Here is an 18,634-nt window from a genome sequence, read left to right as displayed (position 1 = left end):
ATTATACTACCTGTGTGTTGCTGTGCTTTGAGTCTAGCTGTTCACTGCTGTGTATTGTTCTGTAAGTTAGGGCTACGCTGGCTTTTTCATTTACGTGAGTCAAAACAGCCATTAAGCACAAGTTATTCATTTTTCAGGAGATATTTCTGAGGAAAGTAGATATAAGATGATCCATTTGCATGAGTTTCCAAAACTGGAGCTCAAAAACTAAAGCTAGAGAGAAAATGGGACTCCTAGCAACCACCTGGAAGATCTGGTAGAGACCAACCCTACAGCATCAGATAAACAGCACTTCAATCAAGCTGCTTCAGATCTGAAAACATCCACAGGTGTTTCTTTCCATCCTTCCACTGTGAGAAGACGACTCAGCGCTGTGGGTCTGAAAGGATGTGTAGCTGTTCAAGAAGAACCTCACTGAGAAAAGGAGACGGACACATCAAACAAAGAAGCTGAACAATGGACTGACCACCCCAGAGTCCAGACCTCAACACCACTGAATGTGATTACTTGGATGGTGAAAAACAGAAAATGCAACCAACTTCTAAGACTGAGCTTTGGAGGTGTGGAACAATCTCTGCAGATTCCTCTAAAAAACAAAGTGAGTCTCCTGAAAAGAATGGAAGCTGTAATAGAGTTAAAGAGCCAAGGACTGATATTATATTTAGTTGTTGAGGCTTCTGTGTAATTTTCTCTTAAACATGTTTTCTGCTTTTTTCCTGATGCTGAAAAATAAATAAATAAATAAACTTTTGCACTGTGCTGTATGGCAAAGTTCCTGATCTTGATGTCGGACAGTAAGAATTTAGTAAGCATGGTGACCTATCCATGCTCTGCCCACAAATGCCTTCTTTTGTAGCAACTGTTGCTAGGCTGGATAAGCTTTATTTATATATTAAAATTGGAACAAAAATCCACTAATGAGAAACTGTAGCACACCATTTATTTTTTGTCAAAATACCTCTATTTACTTTGGTGTATTAATTTTAGAATATTTATTTTGTATGCTGTCAGAGATCAGATATACTCTTGTTTTTTTTTTGCAATTGAACTACTGTTGGCAAATTTGCTGTCATTTTCAATCTGTCTAGTTTCAGCATTATAAATTTGGAAAATATTCAGTAGCAACTCTAACCAAGCGGCACGGTGGTGCAGTGGGTAGCGCTGTTGCCTCACTGCAAGAAGGGCCTGGGTTCGATTCCCGACCGGTTTCCTTCCACAGTCCAAAGACATGCAGTCAGGCCACGCTGAATTGCCCCTATGTGTGAATGTGTGTGTGATTGTATATGTATGTCTGTCTGTCTGCCCTGCGATGGACTGGCGACCTGTCCAGGGTGTATCCTGCCTTCCTCCCAATGACAGCTGGGATAGGCTCCAGCACCCCACCATGACCCAGAAGGATAAGCGGTTTAGATGATGTATGTATGTATAACTCTAACCAAACAAAATATACATAATGTTGCTGTTGTTAACTTTACAAGAGAAGAAACAACAGTCAACTCTGAATAGAAGTTAATGGAACAGTTTTCTTTTTTAGTAAGTAATTATGGAAGATTTCTATTAGTCTGTTCATCATAAAATCTGACCACAACATTAGGAGCAGCTGTGGTTTTCACATTATGCAAAAAAGCAAAAATGACCAAAATGGAGATGCAAGATTTCTGCCCACGTTCTTTGAAGCTCGTTCCACCGAGCAACAGCTGCCACAAATGAAAGCACTTTGTGGGTGGAGCATGAATAACACTACCTGATAAGAACCTGAAAGAAAGAAAAGCCGGTAAGAATTTCAAATTAACCCTCATGTGGCCAACAACACATTAAAGCATCCCAGAGTCCCGTTCTCTAGCAGAGGGGGGACCGGGCGGCCCCTTTAATCTGAGCGTGTCCCAGATTCAGCCTGCGTTCTGCCGCCTCCGCCACCGGAGGATTACAGACACACACTCCAGATCACTACTGCATCTTAATCCACACACGGTCCAACCACACGGAAAACAACAAAGCGTTGTCCCCTTCCCCTCCGGTGCAAGTGGTCAGTGGAGGTGTCTTTAGGGTGTGGTGTGTTTCGGGCTGACCTGCTGGACGGCTGCAGGCCGGGCTGCTTTAGCGCCTCCCAGGGCTCTGGACGTCCGCTCACTGTCAGAGAGGAGGTGCTGCCCATCCGCCCACCACGACCCTTCAGCCTGAAAGAGAGAGAGAGAGTTAACTATGTAATATACAGTCACCTTCAGGGGACCATCTTTTACATTTTTCTTGTATTTTATAATGTTTGTGAGGTTTTAATGATGGTCACAATTTATTTTTCGACGGCCATTTCCATCCTCGCTTCGGCCCTTTACACTTGTTGTTGTAAAAACGCTACACAAGCGTTCAAATGTTCGGATTGACTTTTCATATTAATTTGCGTTATTTATACACATTAATAACTTCAATAATGCAGGTTTAAACACAAAAGGTAGTTTTAAATGTTTTGGTGAGTTTCAAGTATGATGGCAACAATATAGACAGATTTAAAAGAAAAAAAAAGACAAAAAAAAAAAAACACGAGCAGCGAAACATTTAATTGCTTTACCCTTTATGTTCAGCTCCAACAACCCTGATGATGTCACAACCATGAAGACTTCTAAATTGGTTGTTTTTGCAGCTTATTTTCAATATTTGCAGCTAATTTACAATATATACTGGTATTATCGAGTGGTATTATTTCAGAAAATAAAGGAAAATTAGATTTTTTTTATGATATGGGCCCTTTCACTTCTTCAATGTTGCTTTTCTCTGTGTATGTCTTTCAAAAAAGCCCTTTTCTCTCTGCTTAGGAACTCAAAAAGGGGGTGAAATGGGTTTTGCACCAGACTACAGTGATTTCTGGCAACATTCTGCTGATTATGTCTACATTAAAGGGTTCATATCCGGGAAAACTATATTTCTTTTCAGTAAATTTTTTTTTAAATAAAAGAATTTGATGTAGTATGTAAACTGCAAGAGAACCCCTTGTCTTCCAGGCTTCCCCAGAGCTTCCCTTCTTCTCACCTGGCTGCTGCTTCCTGCAGGTTACAGTTCTTCTCCCCAGACACTCCGGTCTCCTCTTTCACAACCTGAGCACAGACAATCCAGCCATAGGGTCAGTAAGGTCATGTTATTTGCATAGTTAACTCATTAATGTCCAACAACAATATTTATCATTAAAAGGATGAGGACAGATGCTGCAGAACTTGTTCTGATTGGCCTCAAGTGATGAAGTAATGTATAGTTATAGTTGAACATCAAACAGCTCCAATTTTCCTTTTCTTTGCATGTAATTTAATACTTTTAACTATAATCAAGTTTGGATTTTCTATTGTTGTGCTAACAACCAGCAGTCCCACATGACCACAGACGAGACTAAATGTGATTAATGAGGTAATCAAATTAGTCATATTGACTTGAAACGTGTGTTCAGATACAGTCGCATACAAAAGTTTGGACAAAATGACTTTTCATTGATTTTCTGAATGAAAGTAAGAGAACACGTCTTCTACAGAGAACAACTTCTGCACATTTTAATGCACAATTACTGTTTATTTGCTGAGTGTAACATGTTGGAAAAAATAAAACATAAAATGGGGCCTGTGCAAAAGTTATATTTTAATATTTATTTTTTAATAATGTGTTGAACTCAGCAAATAAATAGTAACTGTGTGCTAAAATTTCACTGTAGAGGATACGTGCTTATTTTTTTTTTAATTTTCCTCTTTTTCTTAATCTATTATTTTCCAGATAAATAAATAAATAAATTCACATATTGACATTAACAAATCAAGCCTTTTCAGAATCAGTGCTACTCCTTATGTAATGTAAGAAAGAATGCAATGAAATTTCAGCCACTGAAAATTTTAGGCCAAAAACAGTCAAAAAAAGGCTGAAAATGTAAAAAAACAAAAAAAAAAATTAAATAAGTCTACTGTAGGGTATAAAAGTGTAAGATGTTACAAATGATTTAATGGTGATGAAAATAACAAATATAGATATTAAAATACACTGTTAAAATACATTATTTAAAACCTGTTCGTTCCTTTAACCGGTCAGCACAGACTCATTCAAACACTCTGAGCCGCAGAACGGAGAAAATATCGGCCGAGCGTAACTTTTTCTACAAGAACATCTACACTACAGGTTTAATACGTGGAAACTGCCTGAAATGCAGATTACAGAAAAACAATAGAAGCAGGAAGGAAAGTCCCTGTGAGCACAAAGACACTGTATATAACTAAACATATAATAACTAATACTGTACACAACTATTATAACTTAAAAAAAAAGTCATTGCTCTGGATGACCAGCCATTCTCTGTTCTCTGAGCATATCTGATCTCATGGGACACACATTAGCCTGCACACCGTAATCATTTCAGTAAGTTTCATTCACGTAAACCGCCTTTTTTCCCCCATTTTCCTGTATTTTGGTTTCAGCCAAAAAAACTCATACTGGTGCATCAGCAAATATAAGTGTGTTAATACCCTGAGTGCAGCCTCTGCCTGGGCTTTCAGGATGTTGCTCTTGAGCTCGTCTGGCGCGGTCAGCTGGCTCAGGACAGGACTGCTGCTCACACTGCTCAGAGACTTGTCTGTAAGCTTCAGCACATCATCCTAAATAAAGACACACACATAAAACACTGAAGTTAGCATTACTGGTCTACAAGCTGACAACACAGCAAAATTAAGCTTAAACTCACTTAGACACTGTTCGGCCAACGCACTGCAACAGCACGCCTTTCTGTCCAAACTCACCGCGTGTTCTTACATTACTGTGGTGGTTACAATTACTCAGTACTCAAGGGGGCGATAGAGGACAAATAAGAATGAGAGCTACTGTCACTCCAACATCCACAGCTACTAAACATGTGAGTAGTAGAAGTGCTTTAGTGCTCATCTGCTATGACTTAACTGGGAGAAAGCATACTGGCGGCATAAGACAGGTTGGCCAGGCTTGGCTGTCGCTATAGCGCCCCCTGCTGTAGCGCTCAGAATGCAGCTCACACTTGCATTGCATTATGAATTGCATTGCTTTAAAACACAATGACGCGCAAAGCCATGTCTACGTAACTCGATGCATCTGAGCACTCGCATCAAAGCAGTTACCTAACAGCCTAAAGGTTTAAATCTGATTGAGCATAATGTACATCAAACATTGTGGATAAAAGGATTAACCAGGTTAAACTGATTAAAAATTGTTTCACCAGGTTAGTTCAGTAAAGATACTTAACATATTCACATAATATAGTCCAGCTGTTTGCTAGCTAGTCTGGATACTGCAGGTTAATGCATATAATATAGGTACATTTTAAAAAACTACAGCTGATTTTTTCTTTAAGACGTCATTTTTTGTTTAAAAAATAAGCCGCACTTGTATAGAAAAAGCCGATGAATTTCAGTCAGTGAGGACAAAAACCGCCCTGTAAAATATATATTATTTTCTATTCTGGTACAGCGCCTGATTAAGCTGAATATGAGGACCGTACAGTAGCTCTCTATTCTGTTCACATTTAAAAGGCCAATATTCCACGTCCACTTTTCTTATAATTTATTTTCTCTGAGCACTTTTGAAACGTGGTTTCATGGTGGTTTTATGTACCAAAAACAGTCATAACTCATTTTTACATCACCATTTTCCAACCTAGAATGAAGCAGGCGTTTTATTTACTGTGGCTTTAAGGCTGATATGTAAATTACCTCTGTTCTGATTGGCCACTTTGTATTGTATCTTATTCAACAATGCTGAAACACTCCTTATAACTTCAACACGCATAGGCGGAGCTAAACTGTTATAGGTTTGAAGGAACGTACAGCTCTGTAATGTGTTTTGCGCTGCATCAGTCCATTGTTTTAGGGGCTGGCTAGTTGTCTGGTACCTGGACACAAGAAATAAACTTAAATTCTCCAGACGTACGGCTAGCTCCCTGGATTGTGATGGAGGTTTGGATTCTTCGGGTTGAACAAGCGGATGCATGTAAGTATGCTGGGTTTTATGACACAAAATAATTCAAAATGGACTGTTTTGCAGCTTCCATATATGGACTATATGGAGCGGGCAGTGAACAGTAAGTTTTTAAACTTCAACAATGTTTACATTTTTTCTCAAACTGAAATAATTAAATAAATAAATAAATACATGGATGGATGGATTATATTTGATCCTGACCTCAGTTTGGTTTGATAAACAAATTAACTCTGTTGTCAGGAGCTCCTTTTACCAGCTGAGATCAGCCACCAAGATTAAGGCATTTCTGTCACCCCAAGACCTGAAAAAGGTTATCCACGCCTTTATTACATCTCGCTTAGACTACTGCAGTAAGTCCTCAATAGCTTGTTTGCAGTAAGTCCAAAACGCGGCAGCTCGCCTTCTCACGGGCACGAAAAAAAGGAACCACATTACTCCCATTCTGGCATCTTTACACTGGCTTCCTATGTACGATAGGATCCAATTTAAATTTCTACTGTTTGTTTTTAAGTCATTAAACGGAGCGGCACCACCCTATATAGGGTGCCTCCAGGTCTATGAGGTCATCAAATCAGCTGCTACTCACTGGGCCACGGTCTCGGCTGAAACTCAAAGGTGACCAAGTCTTTGCTGTTGCTGTGCTGAGACTTTGGAACAGGCGACTCCTGGACATTAGGTCTGCACCCTCTGTTGATGCTTTTAAGTCTAGATTAAACACCTATTTTTATCGATTAGCTTTTGCCTCGTTAAACTCAGCGTTGCTGTATTTTTGTTTTGTTACACATTAGATGTTGTCCTACATCGTCCTTTTAATTGTGTTCTCTTTGTACAGCACTTTGGGTTAAAATGTGCTTTATAAATAAATAAATACTTACTAAATAAATACATATACATACATAAAAAAGAGGGAGATCGATTTTCCATGATTTGGTCCCTTTAATGCCGGCGCTGCCTGACCAAGTATATCTATCTGTGCCTGATTCGCACTGCTGGTTTGCTCATGTGTAGCATCAGCTTTCAGGAATACCCAGTTCAACCTCAGCTTTCCCTGACAGTGGAGATACCCAAGGACGCCGTATGAGCTGTATAAGTGAAAGTGACAGTTATGTGTATTTCAGCTCAGAGTCGGTTATCTTCAGTAACGCGCTGGAGCTGAGAGCTGCTCTTCCTCTGCATAAAAACAGCAAGTTAAACGAGTACCGTGCACCAGGCCTTATTCTCAGTGAAGTGTGGAGCATGAGCATGTTCTGGCTAGACCTACGAGGCTAAAGTAGCTAACAAGCAAAGGACGTCTACGTCAGTCAAAATCCTTTACAGACTTCTAATAGATTAGACTCTTAGTTCCAGTGCAAAAACCTGCTATTGTGGTAAAATTAAAAGTACCACTTTATTTTAGGGAACACATAAACTATATGGGCAAAAGTATGTGGACATCAGAACATCACACCTGTATGAGCTTGTCAGGACATCCCATTCCAAAAGCACAGACATTAATATGGGCACAGCACTTAAGTGAGCACTAATTTAAGTACTTATTGAAATGTACTGTATTGCTCTGTGTTCAATTCTGTTTCTTTTCTCTAGGTAACAGCTTTGGCTTTTGTCTCTAGCAATATCTGAGCTCAGGAGTAATTTTTACTCTAACCTATCTGTACTAAGCAAAGATACTTTCTCTGAGTAGACAACAAAGCACTTTGTAAGTTGCTCTGGATAAGAGCGTCTGCTAAATGCTGTAAATGTAATGTACAGAGGTTGGCAGCTTGGAACTCTGCAGTGAGCAACAGAGAATAGGCGCTTTTTTAACGCTTCACCACTCGGCGACCCTGCTCTTTGAGTCTGCATGGTTTATCGCTTCGTAAATGAGCTGTTGTTGCTCCAAGATGCTTCCATTGCACAATAATAGCACTTACAGTTGACTGGGGCAGCTCTAGCAGGACAGAAATTGCACAGACTGACTTGTGGCAGAGGTGGCATCCTATGACAGTGCCATGTTTAAAGTAACTGAGCTCTTCAGTATGAACCCATTCCACTGCCAAGGAGACTGCAAGGCTATGTGCTTGATTTTATACACCTGTTAGAAATTGGTGTGGCTGAAACACCTGAACTTAACAATTAGGCTACGTTCACATCACCAGGTTGAAGTGGCACAAATCCGATGTTTTGCCCTAATGTGATCTGATGTTTTCAGAGCTGGGTGGACACAAACCTGATCTTTTCAAATCAGACCTGAGCCACTTTCATATGTGGTCCAAGATCGGATACGTATCTGATTTGTGGCCATGCGACCTTAATGTGACGCTCAGATCAGAATTCATGTGCTGTTTTTCCACTGCGCATTCGCCATCATTCAGCGTTACCATGGCAGCAGCGCTGAACAGAAGTTAAAGCCTGTACACGGTGGAAAAGCAGCTCATCTCACCTTTTTTTCCTTCGTCTCGCTCTAATAATGAAGCTGAGAGCTGATCAGAGTTAATGATCTTCAGCGAAGCTCGTTCTGCTCATTAGTTTGTGCTGATGATGAACGTGATTCATTCACGTGACGTTACTGAGTAGGATGAGCTCATGAGGGTCATTTCAGGATGCCGGTTCGTTCACATTAATGACAGATTAATGAAGTCACTTACCTAAATGAGTGTGAAGCGTCATCTCAGAGAGATCAGATTTGAACAAAAAATCAGAGTTGAGCAATGAGGCTTGAAATGTGAACGCTGCTTTAGAGGGGTACTCCACATACTTTTGGCCAGTGTATTTGGGGGTTTATTAAGGTTTTGCTGTTTAATCTTACTCTTTACTTTAGCTGTGTGATTGATTTTATACACCCGTTAGCAAAGGGTGTAGCTGAAACACCTGACCTCGATAATTAGTAGGGATGTCCACAAACTTTTGGCTAATGTAACTGGGGTTTTATTAAGGTTTTTCTTTTTGCTCAGTAAAGCCCAAATTACACACTTCTATACGGTTTATTTACTATGCTTTAAGCTTTATTCACTATGACTTGTGCTAGTACATAAATGGAGTTCTGTCCTATGAAAATTACTATTAATTGCATTATTAGTTGTAATAATGCACAATAAACACCTTAAGACATTATTATGCAAATATACTGGCAGTAAGTATTAAAGTGAAGTAAATCTTTCTGGTATTGAATTTGTGATTGCATAACGACTTACTAAAGGCTCCTTTAGCATTTCTTCCCTCTAGTTAGTGATGGCAAAATCTTTAAAACATGGAACACGTCTTAAAAGACATATTAACTCTTATTAGCTCTAAAGTAATAAACTCCAGAAGCCAGGTGACACTACCTAGAACATATTAATATCAAATGCTGTCAATTATATCCTCAAGGTCTTAATGTGCATTATTATGTAACGAGAACAGTTTGTTTAATTCTGAGAGATAAACAGAGGTTGGAAAATGGGCCTGTAAAACTAAATTATGACCACTTTGCAACATAAAACCACCCAAAATGCCGTAAGTGGACCTCAGGGAAGAAAATGATGTAGGATGTAGGCCATTTAAAATAAAGGCCAATTAACACCCAATTAAAAGGCCAATTAACACCAAATTAAAATATAAAATGTTACATTAGTTTATGTCAGTCATCTGAAATGTTAATGCCTTTTCCTATTTATCGCTCATTAGCATGAGTGCATGAGTATGTATGTGTGTCTGAGGTACTGTTCCTGTTGGCTGAACTGACCTGGTTGTTCATGTTGAGGTTGACGTTGGCGCGGGCAGCAGACACCGACGTGCTCTCGATCTCCAGCTGCTTCAGCCGAGCTGCAGCTTCTGAAAGCAGAGCAAAGTTACACAATCAAAATTAACCATCAACCAACAGTGATGTCATTACATTCAGCCATGCTGGATGAACTGTGACCACCCAGGTGGTCAAACTATGAGACCTACTGGTTTAAATTACCATCATCAGGTCATAGGTTCAACTTTTAGTTGTTAATCTCAAATAATCTTGCTTTTGTGATTTGATACAAATCCATCAAAACTGACATTTCTCAGCTGCCGTTTCTTGGCTGATTGTGTCACATTTGCTGCCAGAATTCACTGATATTTAGTGGAACCTGTTCTTCTACCCATGCAGTGTATCCTGTGCAACTGGCTGCCACAAAACCCTGCAACATTATAGATCCCCCTCACGTTTAACAGTTGGCACGGTGTTCTTTTCATCATATGCTGCTCCAAACATATCTTTGGTGACTGTGGCCAAAGAGAGACATTTTTACTCCATCAGCTGACAGCACTTGTTTCCAAAATGCTGCTGGCTTATCTAGATGTTCTAGATACATCTAGATACGTTGACTTTTGTGATAAGGTCGGAGGTAAGGTCTCCTTCTGATGCAGATTGTCAATGCAGATCATGTTTTTGCAGTAATGGCTGCCTGGCAGAACAATGCACCACCACTCCTGTGTCAGCTTAACCTACCTGCAGACCCTTGGTCATTTGGGGGTTTTGCTTTGCCTTTCTGGGCAGCATACAAGCAGTTCTAAATGAACGTTTTCTTGGTCTTCCAGATCTAGCCTTGACTTACACTGTTCCCCTTAACTGACATTTCTAAATGGTATTTCAGACGGAGGAAACTGTGAACAGGAAGGAATCTGATATCTTTTTATAGTCTCCCCCTCTTTGTAGGCACATTAGCTACATTTTCAGACCCTCAGCCAGCTTCTTAGAGGAGCCCATGGTTGATGAATGATAACACAAGGATCACAGATTTGTTTTATTTTCATCTGTTAGGGCTGGTCAAGCAGATCAAGACTGTCATTTGATCTGTCTAACCAGCCTGAATGGTCATTTAAGTTCTGAGAATTAACAACTGGAAAGGCTCATAACTGCAGCACATGCCACAATTATTATTTTTTTGTTTTCTATTAATGTCTGTGCATCAGCATTTGCAAAAAAATGTTACTTTTTGAATTAGTTTGCTGCAGAAGTTCATTTCTGTTCACTTCAAAATTCAACAAAATGTATACTTTGGGTGGGGACGCCCAAACATTTGCGTAGTGTAGTTTGCATGATGCTAACTGGTGGCTTCTACTTGTTAGCTATGTTAATATTGTAGCTTGTAGCTCCAGTGCAAATATAAAGCAGCAAACTTCATACTCCAAACATGTCTTGCCTGATTAATTATATTTAGTTGGGAACATTCTGCAAATTTGCCTTTTATTTGATTTTTTGATAACTTTTATTGCTAAATCTACTGAAAAAGCAGTTTGGTTTTTCACGGTAAAAGTAAATTTACTGACTTGACAAAGTTGCATACAGTCAGAAAAGTCCATTCTGTATCTGTACTGTGCATATCACAAAAATAAAACTGACTCAAGTCCCTGCAGTATTTTTATATTTATAGTTACTCCTATTGTGTGATGACGCATGTCTGCATGCATATTAGACTCACCTGCGAGTGACAGACCTTCCTCATTAACCGCGCTCGGTGTGGAGTGAGCAGCACCGGGACACGACTCCTCTGCCAAGCCCGCTGTTGCGATGGGAACAGGAACCCGGATGACCTCATCCACACATGTTTCAAGCAGGCTGGCCACAATGGGCATGCTGGGTAAACAAGAAGGGGAAAGGCATGTGAGAACCAATCCAGCACTAAAAGCTTCTACAGCACAGCTTCACACTGATTCACATAATGAGTTACACTCACCTGCCGCCCAGCAGACTTCATCTAATCAACAAAGACCCTTCATACCGACCCCAGAACGCTTTGAAATAGATAGTATAGCAATGTTTTATGATGTAAATTTCAGTAATGACGATTCTCAGACTTTTCAGTCAACATTATCCAGGCATCTATATGCCTTTTTCAGTTTAACAGCACAGCATCATTTGTTGAGAGTATTTATACTCCTATCACTATGATGCAGTCAATGAAGAAGTCTCTTTGAAAACTCGGCATCCACTTCAAAATCTACAGGAATGTGGACTCGAGTCATGTGAGTAATACACAGCCATACACTGCTAATGTGCTGTCATTAAAAGGCTACAGTGCTGTTACCAGTATTCAGTGTTATGGCCTTAAACTGGTGAAGAATGCAGACTGGCTTGTTTAGGACTGGCTGATTAGGACGACTGACTTGAGACTCGCCGGTACTGACTCAGGACTTCGAGACTCGACTCGACTCTCTTGACTTGGGACTTGACTCGGGACTTGAGTGTGAAGACTTGAGACTTGTTACTTGCAACTTAGTGACTTGTTCCCACCTCTGAAAGTCTAACTTTCAATGCAAGTTAAATATATGAGTTAAATATAGGCGTCAACACAATTTTGTACAAAAATCAATATATGAAACTTGAACGTGAATTTATGGCCCCTAACTTTAAAAAGACTGTGCATTTTTACCTACTTTGCTGCTTTGATGATGTCATTTCTCAATGCTGCTATCATATTTATTCTGACATATAAAGAATGTGATCAAAGCAACAGGACCATTTCACACACACACACACCCATCACACACAGGACTCTGCACTAAACATTAACCATGTTTAATTTATTTATACCACCTCCTGCTCAGGTGCACAGCATTATGTTGCTCTTTCACTTTGCACCTTGCACTTAACTTCCAGCAATGCCATGTGCACACTGCACATTTTAAATCTACATTGTGTTTATAGTGTATATTCCATAGATGGATATTTTGTTATATATTTTCTACAGTATTGTTCTTTTATTTGACTGCTGTATCTTATTACCTTATTGCTTCATGTGAGCGGGCAGTTATCCAAGCATTTCACTGCTAGTTGTACTGTGTATGACTGTGTATGTTACAAATAAAACTTTGAAAGCTGAACTTTGAAACTTGAAAAAATGATTTTTTCAGTTCTTCGTAGATTCTCTCCAAGCATGCACACAAATAAGAATGCATTTCACACTTCACTGGCCTTTTATTTTCACTCTAACAAAACAGTTAGAAGCGTTTTCACAGCCATGTGAATTCACACTCAAAAACTGCTGCATTGCATCCAACAGTAAAGGCAGCATTGAGCTCATTTTATACAGTGATAGGTAAACAGTAGCTCACAGAAAGCATACCCAAGACCTACGTGGACATACACGCTCACCAACTACTTTGAGCATAGATTTTAATGAGATACAGGCAGATAATCACAAACATTTTGAATGGATCTCTGTAAAGATGTGATGGAATGATAAAGAAAGGCAACAAACATGTTTCAAGTGTTAAACATAGGTCTGTGCAGGTAACAGAGTCCTCTTATATGGAAAATAACCATGGAAAATGGTTAAACCGAACTGAAGGAACAGGGGATGTTAGACTGGACTAATATGCATTGCAATAATAATAATAATAATAATAATAATAATAATAATAATAATCATCATCATCATCATCATCATCATAACACGTTTTTGACGTTCACTGGCACTGAAGTGGCACTGAGGAAACAGTAAGTTTTGTTTTGCTAAGACTCCAACAGCCAGACAGCGATGCAGACTAAGCTAGAAAAACAAAACTAGTACCTAAACAACATCAGCAACTTAACCCACCGTTACCTAAACAGGGTTGTAAGGCTGAAAGCACATCACTTAAGGCTAAAATTACTTCAAAACAAGGCTGATGAATATGCACTACACCAAATTTAAACCTAAGGTCATCATGCCTAGTGCCACACGTTGGCTAAAGGGGCATAAAGCCCCCCAGCATTGGGCTGTGAAGCAGTGGAACTGTGTTCTCTGGAGTAATGAAATGCCATCCAATATCTTTGGGATGAGTTGGAGATCCAGAACAGATCATCGCACATCAATACCTGACCTCACCAATGCTCTTGTGGCTGAATGCAATAAAAATCCTCACAGCAATATCTAGTGCCTTCACGGAAGAGTAGAGGCTGTTACTGCAGCAAAGCGGGGACAAACTCCTTAATAATAACATGATTAAAAAAAAAAAAAAAAGACACTGGATGAGCAGGTGTCTACAAACACTAATATATATATATATATATATATATATATATATATATATATATATATAAATAAAATGCCTGGAGGGTAACCAACCCATAGTGTACAATAATCTTGTCTACACTCAAAAACAATCAAAGGAACCATAATATACCATAACATTGTTACAGATTTCCTGTATAATTTCATTGATTCACATTAAAATCAATAAACTCCAACTACAATCTGTTATATCTCAACGTGTTCCATAAAAACTTTAATTTGCTATATGAGTACATATGTACAAACAAACAAATGAGGCCAAATGCATTTGTTCTCTTATCTTATTTGACTCCATCTAAAGATGCATCACTTAAGACCAACAGCACTTCTTAGCTTCTAACAAAGAAGCATGAAAAACAGTGGAGTTGCTCTTTATCAGAGCTGACCACCCACACATTCCTCTACGGCTCAATTAAAGTCACAGACCCCACACACACACACACACACACACACACACACACACACACACACTTCTGCACAGCAGTAAGCTAACTGGCTGTAAAGGAATGTGAAAAGTCATGGCCAGCACTGACACCGCCAAAAGCTTTCCTACACCCTCCCTATCTGATCAGCTCAATAAGCGCTTAAATATAACAATTTTCAATCCAAACAGGACACGCCCTCTTCACTACTGACATCCTCTTATTCCTTATATCTTACAGCACTGAAACTGAACTTCAGACTTGCCTGGGATGGTCGCTCCCCTTTTAGAAAGAGTTTAATGAAGTCCTTTGAGAAAGAAGCATTACATTATAATGCAGTTGAGTCCCACACAAATCTTAACTAGAGTCAGTGACTGACAATGGCACTTGAACAGTATCAGCATTAGACAACACTGACACAATGAAGCGATTTCTAAAGCATATCTAAAGCAGTACTGAGGGAACCTTGCATGTGCACCAGTAGATGGAGCAAGCAGCGTCAGCATAGGGGTCATTTCATGCTTAAGACAGGGAACAGTAAAATGCAGAATGCTTTTCGCAGCTCTGAAACTATTTAAATGTGAAGTAACCAGTAAATCACTGCTGTCGGAACGAAACACTGTATCTCCAAAAAGGTAACATTACAGGAGAAGGAAATAACATAGTTTACTTTTAATGTAGGTCAATGAAACCAGACCCCCCCCCCACCCCAGTCATTTTGGGACACTTCTTTGGGTCTATTCATCACAAAATGCACAAATTATGCCAAAAACTGAAAAATTTGTTAGTTTAGTTAGTTTCATTTGTGGCACATAACACTGCTTTTCACCAAAGTACAAGGCACCTAACAAGTAGTTACAACTGGTTAGATAGCGTTCGGATCGGTATTGGTAATCTGTATTGGCTGATACTTGAGGATCAGGCTTCGGTATCTGGGGCAAAAGGGACATCGGTGCATCCCTATTATTAACCAATTTGATTTAAGGTAAAGCCAGACTGTTCTGTGTGAATACCTTACTTTCATTTATTTACATTCTTCTGAAGATTTGTTTCAGGACAAAAACTAACCAAAACTTAAAAGGAAAATCTGCCAATTTTTCAAAATTTCTGCATAATTCAATCACTGAGACGTAAACAAAGTCATTCAGAGTGGTTAGATGTGAAATGGTTTGTTGTGAAGAAGTTTACTGACTCAGATGTCTTCACAGTGGTGGTGATAGGAACCAGGGGTCACAATGTCTACAACACAAATATAGCCACTTTATTTAGGTTCCAAAACCACCAGTGAACCTACATGAGTCTTCTGAGCTTTTATATCGTCACTGTGCAATGAAAAACAAGGATCTCCAAAATATTCACTTTTCAGGAGAAGGCAAAAACTCTCTAACCTTTCAATGTAAGTCAATGTAAAGAGACTTTGCTCTAAGTGATTTTAGAGCATTTCTATTGGTCCATTAATAATGAAACACAATGTAAAGGACAGCTGGTGTGTTGAAATGATGTAGAAAACTAAAAAATCAACAAAAATGGAGATACATGGTTTTCACTGGACAGTGACGATATGTAATGTCGATGATAATAAAATAGTGGTAAGGTTTTTTTGTGGACTATTTTGCCTAATAACACCCTGCATGTATCCCTCCGCCATGAATGTGTTTCCAAAAAGGCCAAAACTTGATTTCAAAACATTTGTAAAATAACGTCTCAGGCATCAGGCAGTGTATTCATAACCGTTTCATGTAATAACTTTGTGAGGGAGCTTTTAGAGGCATTAAGCTCTTCAGACGGCTGGTTCCCATCACCACCACGATGAACAACTTTACATCGATAAGTTCCTCTAGAACGGAGCATTTAACCTCAAACTACTTTGACTACATTTGTTTACATCTTAACAATTATATAATGCAGAAAATGAAAGAAAACTGGCAGAATTCCCCTTTAAAAGCCTTTAACAAGACTTGCTAGTCATGGGGAAATGCCCTCAAGAAAAGTGAGAGAGACTTTCTTTGGTCACAAATTTACTGTAAAACAGTAAGGTTAGCAGTTCATTGGTAGAGCTGTGCAAGAAAAACAAAAACGTCTAATTTACAGGACAGAAAGAAAGTTCTAAGGAAACTCCTGTGCTGTGTTTACTCTTATTTGACTCTTATTTGAGTTACATTGAAATGTGTGGTTAAACTGAAACGGAAAAACAATAACCTGAATTTGAAATATATACAATGAAAGATGGAATGATTGAAATTAAGCCGAGAGTTCACCGACCCAACACTACCCAACACACATATTCTAATCTAGGCAGCTCTTTGTACTTCATACCAGAACAAGAACAAAGACGAATTACTGTGAACACTGCAGAATGAGGGAGAACACTGTAGAACAGTGTGAATGAGGGAGAGGAATCTATACTAGAATGAAGGGGGGGTAATTAAAGAACAGTGTGAATGAGGGAGAACACTGTAGAACAGTGTGAATGAGGGAGAGGAATCTATACTAGAATGAAGGGGGGGTAATTAAAGAACAGTGTGAATGAGGGAGAACACTGTAGAACAGTGTGAATGAGGGAGTGGAATCTATACTAGTATGAAGGGGGGTGATTAAAATTAATTAAAAATTAATAATGAGAATGCAGAGAAAATAGTAGAACCATTCAAATTGAAGGTTCTAAAACAGTGCTTTGGGGAAACATTCTAGAACAGTGTGAAAGGGGGAAGTATTCTATAACAGTGCTTTGGGAAAGTATTCTAGAACAATATACAGGAAGTGAACGTTGTAGAACAGTGCATGGGAGAAGCATTCTAGAACAGTGGGCATAGGAGGAAAATATTCTAGAACAGCATGCATGGTGAAATAATCTAGAACAGTGTGAAGGGGGGGGTGTTCTAGAACAGTGCATTGGGAAAGTATTCTGGAACAGTGTACATGAAGTGAACGTTGTAGAACACTGCATGGGAAAAGCATTCTAGAACAGTGGGCATAGGAGGAAAATATTCTAGAACAGCATGCATGGTGAAATAATCTAGAACAGTGTGAAGGGGGGGGTGTTCTAGAACAGTGCATTGGGAAAGTATTCTGGAACAGTGTACATGAAGTGAACGTTGTAGAACACTGCATGGGAAAAGCATTCTAGAACAGTGGGCATAGGAGGAAAATATTCTAGAACAGCATGCATGGTGAAATAATCTAGAACAGTGTGAAGGGGGGGTGTTCTAGAACAGTGCATTGGGAAAGTATTCTGGAACAGTGTACATGAAGTGAACGTTGTAGAACACTGCATGGGAAAAGCATTCTAGAACAGTGGGCATAGGAGAATGTTCTAGAACAGCATGCATGGTGAAATAATCTAGAACAGTGTGCAAGGGGGAGACATTCTAGAACAGTGCATTGGGAAAGTACTCTAGAACGGTGTACATGAGGTAAACATTGTTGAACAATGCTTGGGTGAAGCATTCTAGAACACTGGGCATAGGAGGAGAATATTCTAGAACAGCATGCATGGTGAAATAATCTAGAACAGTGTGAAGGGGGGAAGTATTCAAAAATAGGGAAACTATTGTAGAACAGTGTACATGAGGTAAACGTTTTAGAACAAAGTATTGTTGAACAGTGGGCATAGGTGAAAATATTCAGTGTGCAGAGGAGAACATTTTAGAACAATGTGCATGTGGGAAACAATCTAGAACACAGAACATGAGAAGAACGTCTTGAAATGTTCTTAGCAATATTCTCAAACAAGGTACATTGAGAAAACATTCTAAAACTGAGTGAACAGAGAAGAACACTGCAGCATGATGCGAGTGGTGGGTAGTGTGTGCATGGGGGAAACATTCTAGAACAGTCAGTGTGGTGGAGAACATACCAGAACCACGTAAATCGTGCGGGAAAAACTCTAAACTATCACATACAGGTAAAGCATACCAACTCTATGTTTGGGCTTGTTGGCATTTGCTGGAGAACGTTGGGCCAGTGTGCTTTGGGATTTATGATGTTCCAGAATAAGAATAGATAAGCCAAATTAACCAGTGTAAATGTGGGGGAGAACATTCTAGAACAGTGTGAATGGTAGAGGAGAACACTGTAGAGGCTCCAAACAGTCACACTTGTGCTCTGGGATTTATACAGCTCCAGCATAAGGATGGACAAGCCAGACGTATCAGTCTAAATGGAGAGAGAACATTCAAGAACAATGTGGAAGTGGGACGAATTTTCTAGAAACTCTCAGGTGTGGCACAAAACCGCCATTACTGGGTTTGCTGGAGT

At 39.4% G+C, this 18,634-nt stretch overlaps 1 protein-coding gene across 2 annotated transcripts in view; it reads right to left on the bottom strand.

Annotated features, from left to right (window-relative positions):
- Positions 1-18,634, bottom strand: part of epb41l5 (erythrocyte membrane protein band 4.1 like 5) — an 87,025-nt gene that overhangs the window by 12,289 nt on the left and 56,102 nt on the right. For both annotated transcript variants that reach the window (XM_036571641.1, XM_036571645.1), the window contains exons 17-21: positions 11,382-11,536; positions 9,671-9,759; positions 4,491-4,619; positions 3,025-3,089; positions 2,070-2,177 (exon numbers count right to left, since the gene is read on the bottom strand). In XM_036571641.1, the coding sequence (XP_036427534.1) occupies positions 2,070-2,177; positions 3,025-3,089; positions 4,491-4,619; positions 9,671-9,759; positions 11,382-11,536 (546 nt within the window). The remainder of the gene's footprint in view (positions 1-2,069; positions 2,178-3,024; positions 3,090-4,490; positions 4,620-9,670; positions 9,760-11,381; positions 11,537-18,634) is intronic.

The sequence above is a fragment of the Colossoma macropomum genome, unplaced genomic scaffold, assembly GCF_904425465.1.
Source record: "Colossoma macropomum unplaced genomic scaffold, Colossoma_macropomum, whole genome shotgun sequence".
Taxonomy (NCBI): domain Eukaryota; kingdom Metazoa; phylum Chordata; class Actinopteri; order Characiformes; family Serrasalmidae; genus Colossoma; species Colossoma macropomum.
The sequence above is the reverse complement of the archived record's forward strand: the minus strand, read 5'-3'. Positions and strand labels throughout refer to the sequence as shown.